Here is a 7,721-nt window from a genome sequence, read left to right as displayed (position 1 = left end):
AGAAAAACATTAATAGTACTTTTTCAGGACATTTTTCAAATCATTTCAGACAAAACGTTTAATAAAAACGTAGGTTCGTTACATCTTGTCGCTGTTGTAAACCTTTTCGAAACTTTGTTTGTGTACGTCCCCATTTTTGCAGAACAGAATACTCTCAATCGTAGTATCTTCACCTAAGCTATGGTAACTAAAGTCTAGGTATATTACTTAGAAACCGACTTGTTTGAAGGTTGCCAGGTAAGAAACTTCAATTTGTTGTTTAATCGATAAATTCAAAACACATTTTCCTCATTAACCTGAACGCAGAGAAATATTAAAAGATGTCTCTTTTTGAAAATGCAGATAGCATTTTGTTGCTGAAAAAACTTCTTCAGAATCCTGAAAATGAAGACTCAAGTTCTGACTCAGAAGATGAGAATCAATCTAAAAGGAAGAATTTAGGTAAATTGTGAATGAAAAAAGACCAATTTGAGTATTTTATAGTTCTGATTTTTTGTTTCAACTGAAAGGACCTTCTAATTTCGGTCCAAGACCGCAATCAAACGCTCTAACAAAACCCGATTCTTCGTTGAAACCTGAACCAAAAAAAGACCAATCCATTGAAGAGTGGTTAGAAGCACAAGAAAAAGAAGACAATGATATTTTGGAAACTCGTAAAAGACCAGAATATAAAATCACTTATAAACAGTCAGTTGGAACAGAAGATGTATTTCTTCAGGTAGGTTTGATAGCCATTAATTTATGAAATTTGGTTAATTGATTTTATTTTAAAGATGGGAAATAAAACAAGTGCATCTAGTAGCTGTGAAGATATGATTATTGAAATTGAAATGCCCGAAGAAACTGTTGCAGTTCATCAGATGGATATTTCTGTAACAGAAAATGAAATTGATTTAGCCACTCCGATGTACAGGCTCAAATTGCCATTGACACATCCGATAAATCCTGATAAAAGTTCAGCAAAGTACTTTACGGAACGTAAGACACTGTGCTTGACATGTCGCATGAATCGCGAATATGATTATGTTAATTTTTAGAAAAATAACCTGAAAATAAATACATTTTTGGTCAGAATTTGAAATCTCTCTCAAGGTAGTTTTATTTAAAAGGTGGATTTTTGGTTTTCCGAGTATTTAACATTTATTAAAAAAAAAACAGTAAGTTTTTACTCTTCTCACGTCACAAGTCGTGGTTTAGTTGTATATAAAGAAAAAGAGGAGATACATTTTGTGTCTTACAAAGACGGTATTAAAAGGGTTTGCAGAAGATTTTGGAATTATTTTCATTTTGCCAACAATATTTCGCAATTTTTTCGCATACGTTGATTGTATTTTTTTACTCGCGATAAAGGTACTACACAAATCAGACTTGACATTTCCAGGATGGAGATAATGAAAAAAGGTATCTCTGTCTATGATCTGTCACTTGATATATTTATGAGTTTTTTTAAATTCCCTAGAATTCGCCAACATTACGGTATATGTCACATAACCAAAAAAGTTTGTTTTAAAACAATCTATAAGCTTTGGCAAATAAGGTCATACTTTTAAAATAAAAATTAATATTTTTTAACCATTATTAACAGTTCAATTAAAAAGTTAATAACTTTTTATTATTAAAAAGTTAAATTGACCTCAACTCCATATGCGTTTCGCCCAGGTATGACAGTGGGCTCATCAGTTAGATGCTGTCATACCCTTACTAAGACGCAAAATTTTGGTCCATGAATACAGACACTTATAAAAATCACAACCTGAATAGACTGTGAATTTTAATATTTTAGGGGAACATGGTTACATTCTTGCACCTAAAAACAGTAGTTATTTGTCATAGAACCGTTTTCTTGATTTTTAGTTGTGACTTTCTCCTATATAAATGACTTAACCAATTTAAACGAAAATTTTCTGGCCTAGTGACACTCAATTCTCAATTATTCCTAAATACCTAAAAAAAACTTTTAGGTAGTGAAGGGTGGTTTTGAACTCAGGACTTCTAGCGCGACAGTTCATCGCTGTAATCATTGCACCAGCAGCGGGTAAAATTTTCATTTAAGATTATTTATTTGCTGATATTCTAACAAGATTTGTCAATTTAAAAAAACCAACGGTTGGTTAAATATATATATATAATCATTAAGTTCATATTGTTTCTCTAGCCCAAAGTAAAGCCTTATGAGAGATACCGCTACAGTTGGAACTTCTCTTGAAGGTACAGCTTATTTTCTCCAAATTGCACATACGAGATTCTTTTCTCTGGTTAAATTGCCGAGAAGATGTTTTGTTGAAAATATAGGTATTTAAATATTAGTCGTGCAGCCACTGCAGAAACGCTTTACTCAATAAGCTGAAGAACATTTCAAATTGGAAGTGATAAAACTATTAGATAGTAGTATTTTGACTCTAATCGATATACAAGTGCACGACTGGGTAGCACGAACTTGTTCTTAAAGATCAAGTTGTTACAATTTTTAGGGCTTTTTATGTAAAAAATTTAATAAATAGAATTATTGTAGTTATATAAAAATAATACAGTAAAATAAGGAGAAAAAAGGGGTAAATCTCGGAATGAATGTTAATAAAAATTTTTTTTGCTCAATATCTTCCTTTTGCCATTCTATAACATATCTCAAAAGTCTAGAAAAATCTCATGTCCGCTTGTCGCGATTTCAAGGTCAAATCGCGAAATGGAGATTTTCAAAATTAGCAAAAATAGGCTATGGTATTATATACACATATATGATACATGATTTCAAGGTATTTTTTAATGCTGATTCCAAAAAATTTAAAATCAAGACAATCTGACGTCTCTGGAAAAAGTTATACTTGTTTTTCATCTGTCAACTCATATTATTATAACAGTTGCAAACTTACTGCCGAAAAACCCTTACAAATTATGGTAGATGAACCAAATTTTGCATGAAGATTTTAGAATCCATCATTATTAAAAATCAAAACAATCCATTACAAAAAATATATATACCTACGAAATAATGGTATTTTTTGATGGAGGGGCAAATTTTAGGATATGCACTAAAGAAGATTCTTGTTCATCTTAGGAATAAGTGCAAATAGGCTATTTTTTCATTTTAATCTTTGTTTGGATATTCTTTAACTACCCTCAAAAATCTAAAAAAAACTCATGTCCGCAAGTCCTAATTTTCTTGGTTTGAAAATAAGGTGCAGATTTTAAAAAATTGGAAAACTACACTTCAGATATTTGTGTCAGATCAACATGAATAAGGTGCATTACTTTTCAGGGATGGTCAGGTTGACTTGTTTGTGAGTTTTGTTGGAATTAGTGTTAAAAAATACCTTTAAATCATGTCGCTTATGTTGGTATACATATACAAATTTAAACTTTTCTTATTAATTTTTGATTTTAGATTTTTTGGAATCAGCATTAAAAAATACCTTGAAATCATTTATCATATGTGTATATACTACCATAGCCTATTTTTGCTAATTTTGAAAATCTCCATTTCGCGATATGACCTTGAAATCGCGACAAGCGGACATGAGATTTTTCTAGACTTTTGAGATATGTTATAGAATGGCTAAAGGAAGATATTGAGCAAAAAAAATTTCTACTAACATTCATTCCGAGGTTAAACCCTTATTTAACTGGATTAAAACAAAAAATAAAAAAACATATAAATCTTTTTTTCAAAGGAATAAAACAACATCTGAAATCAAATTGTTTTATTAAGATGTATTTTTAGGAAAAAAATTTCAAAATCGTTTGAGCCGTTTTTTAAAAAACTAATTTCTTATAAATAATTTTTTGGAAAAATAGTATTAAAATAAAATTGGTATGCAATTTTGTAGAAACTTGTAATAAACATTTAAAACCAAACTTTCAAAAAATTCCGTGTCCGGTTTTCGAAAATTTGAAATGTTTTTTTTTATTTCAAAAATTAATTTTTTCAAAATTTTATTTTTAGGTTATATTAAAATTATATAAATTCTTTTTTTTTTTTAATTTTCGTTGAAATCGAATGAGTTATTTTGGAGAAAATCCGATTTAAAAAATACGGAATTCGAAAAACAGCTCTGGAGAGTCGCCAAATAACGCTACATACCAAGTTTGACATCAATCGGTCTATCCATTTAGGCTGTAGCTCTGTTTACAGACAGACAGACAGACCCACTTTTTGGGCATTCTCTATATCGTAATGTCATGTCTGATTGTTATCTTAACTTTTTTTTGTACGAATGCATAACTTGAAATAAAGTACCTATATCGGAAGTAAAAATAAAAATCTTTTCAAAATCGAGTATTTGGTTAAAAATTTAAGGGGAAAATCCATCTGGAATTTTTTTTTTGTCTAATTAATTTATTTATTAACCGAAGAAACTATTTTCAGTTATCTTAGCCTTAAATCAAGCCTCAAAAGTCCCTAGATAGTCCCGAATCCCATGCGCTCCAAACCTACCATAGTACGAAAATGTAAACTTTAAAAGCATTTTTCTCGAAACGCGTTTTTTTCCACACCGTGCAACGTAACTAATGAAGGTATCGACTTGAAATAAACGGAAAATTATTCGTTGAATAATTGGCCATTGCATGAACCAAAAAGTTTAATAAAATAATTACAATAAATATTTTTTTTAAAAGTTTCTTTATAAAAAACATTGTTTTTTTTTCGTTTTTTTGGTCTCTAATTTTTATTTTAGATTTGTTTTTACTAGATTTAGGTTTATGCAATGCGTGTTAATATATTTCATTGAAGACTGAAGTTCTCAACGGAAGCGGAAGAATCCATCTACAGGTTGATATACAGTAAGCTAGACCACAACCTCAAAGAAAAGAATTACTTCAGTGATGATTACACGACGGATCAAATATCAATGATGTTCAGATTACGAGGTGAGCTCCTCAGCCTCAACTACATCCCCCACCGTGATGATTTGCCCATATTGTGCGAAATGTGCAATATGGGAGAAAGAGAAGATATTTATCATTTTATCGGTAGATGTCCTGTTCTGCGAGAAACAAGGAGATGTATTTTTGGAAGTGATTTCCTATCCGAAGAGCGTACGAGACAATATCTTGATCAAATAAATGTACCCATATTGTACCAATTTTGCAAAATAGCACTAACTTATAGAAACAGAATTTTAAACGAAAATTTCTAATTAGAATTGTAACTTATTAAATTTTTTAAATGTTCATTTTAGTATAAAGTTGTCATTCAGGCAGACGGCAAAAAAGCCATGCTTTACAGATTTTTAAACTTGTAAAATTAATGTAAATACAATTTAGGGTAAAAGCGGGTGATATGGCGCAACGGGGGAGATGGCGCACCTTAAATATCTTGGGCATTTATTGCTTTAAAAATGTATGAAAAATATTTTTAGCTTTCTTTAAATATTTAAAATCGAAGTAGCCAGTATTCGTTTCTTTGTCTGTGATACAAAAAATTAAAAAAAATTTCAAAGCAAATCATGTGATTATTTTTTTCGAATTTTTTTTTCACTCTTTTTTTTTGTTCCGATATTTTGTGAGTCGGTGGGATCTTAGATGCCCTTGATACACCAATACATACAAGAGAGTATAAGTTATGCATTGCATGTGAAATCTGAGCTCCATTTCTATCTGCTTTTAATAGGTGCTTACGAATAGGAATTATGCGAAAAAAGGTGAGATGGCGCAGTTTTTTGCGGGTGAAATGGCGCATTCCGTACTAGAATTTTTTACTCGAGTATAGTGTTAGCATGTGCCATATCACCCTCAAACTATTTTTTTTAAGTAATTCTACCAAGTTCAAATTTTATAAAAAAGACGACTAGTTGCAATCTATTATATGGCATGCATTGGTACTTGACTCCTTCACATCGTTCAACCATTTGTGCAATGAATTTGGCAATAGAAACCTAAAACAAACTCATGCGCCATCTCACCCACCCTTTAGGGGGAGATGGTTTTTTTAAAACTTTTTTTCTATATTAATTTAAAAATATAAATCTAATATATAAAAATCTGTAAAACAAACAATACGTTGGATATTGAATATAGAACATTTTTGCATTGTTAGAAGTATGAAATGTGGTTTACTTTGAAAAATATGCCAAAAACAAAAAAGGTATGCCATCTCACCCGCTTTTACCCTATAGAAATAAAGAAATCATCTTATCTATCTATCTATATTTCATTGGAAAAAAATTTCTTTTTAGATCATAAATAGTTTTCTAAACCAGGGCATTGTACGGCGAAAACGCGAGGCGTCAACTTCAAAGAGCTGTCGAGCCGCCATTTTGTTTTTTTTTTACTTCAAAAAAATTGTATCATCTCGTTTCGCAGTGTTTGTTATCAAACTCCTCCGAAACGCCTGTACCGATTTATATGAAATTTTGTACACATATCGGGTAGGTCTGAGAATCGGCCAACATCTATTTTTCATACACATAAATGGTAAGGTTGGTCCACCATAAACTTTTTTTTTTATTTCTGTGAAAAATTTTTTTTTTAATTTTTTTGTATTTCACTTTTGAAAAATACTTATAACAATTTTTTGTTGAAAATCAAAGTGTTTTATTATTGTGAAACATTTTTTATTTGTTTTTTTTTTTTGTTTTTTCTGTCAAAAAATATGAATGTTTGATCATTGTGATGTCAAATAAATCACATTTAGTGGAAAACGGGGAAGGGTATAGCCCGGCTCAAGACAACATGACTTTTTACAGCCCGTATCAGGCAGACTCAATACTCAAGTAGGCGCGTATTTTTTCGGGTTAAATTTGACACATTTTTCTATTGGTGTTGGCCAGTTTTGTTAATTGGAATTCTTTGGTGTCATCTGGGAAAGCAAATGTGAAAGTGATCTTTGGTATCTTTGTCAAAAACAATATAGTCTAAGAGCCCAGAGCCAATTTTTAGAGTGGATGTATAACAGAAATGTGAGTATGCAGTTTTATAGCCTTATGGGCTTTATTAACGAATTCAAAAGTCTGGCAGCTTTAAATCGCGTTTTATGGTTTTCGGGGGGTTTAATAAAGCGAGTTTTCTAATCAAGGTGATAAGACTAAATTAACACAAATTCACTTTCTGAATATAAGCACTTAGGCTACATATGTCATTTATCCTCAGCTTGAAGATATCAATCTTAACGGTGCGATCAATAGAACTCAAGATATAAGCTGTTTTATAGCCTAGAGCCCAAATGAGATAATTACGCAAATTGTCTCATTTCGAATGTCGCATCGACAAGATTGAATTATTCAGGCTTTGGGGAGATGACAAAAATTGGAAACAAATATACTAGAAAAGGTGGAACGAAGTCCTCCGGGTCAGCTAGTACTTCATAATGTTAATAATATCATATACATACTTTTCCAAATTTCAGCAAATGCTTTCGGTTTTCCAAAAAAGACTTATTGAAAAAGCTGTCTTCCAGAGGGATATCGTCCCTTAATATGGTCAGGTATAGAAAATGTATTTTAATACTGTTTTTGTTGATTGATTAGTTCGTTGATTGAGTTTGAATTGCAAATGATAAATTTAAAAGAAGGACAAGTTAACAAAACCCAAAGTGGTCGACCAAGTATTGAATTAGTTACTTTACAAACGAATTTAGATTTTATATACTTTTGGTAAAATAATATAGTGTTTTAAACAACATTCATTACGTCACACAAGTGAAATCCAACAAAATGTAATACTCTAAAGCTTAGTTAGACAATCTTGGGAAAATATTCTAGCAAAGCTTTGAACAAGAAGATAGC

The 7,721-nt window shown here is 30.8% G+C and overlaps 1 protein-coding gene across 1 annotated transcript; it reads left to right on the top strand.

Moving 5' to 3' along the window:
• Positions 1–248: 248 nt before the first annotated feature.
• On the top strand, positions 249–1,081 carry LOC129919839 (dynein axonemal assembly factor 6). The gene is made up of 3 exons (XM_056000909.1): positions 249–441; positions 510–718; positions 774–1,081. Exons 1-3 carry the CDS (start codon positions 321–323, stop codon positions 1,035–1,037), a joined length of 594 nt encoding a protein of 197 aa, XP_055856884.1. The 5' UTR covers positions 249–320; the 3' UTR covers positions 1,038–1,081.
• The last annotated feature ends 6,640 nt before the right edge of the window (positions 1,082–7,721 follow it).

This window comes from Episyrphus balteatus, chromosome 4 (assembly GCF_945859705.1).
Source record: "Episyrphus balteatus chromosome 4, idEpiBalt1.1, whole genome shotgun sequence".
NCBI classification, from domain to species: Eukaryota; Metazoa; Arthropoda; class Insecta; order Diptera; family Syrphidae; genus Episyrphus; species Episyrphus balteatus.
The sequence above is the reverse complement of the archived record's forward strand: the minus strand, read 5'-3'. Positions and strand labels throughout refer to the sequence as shown.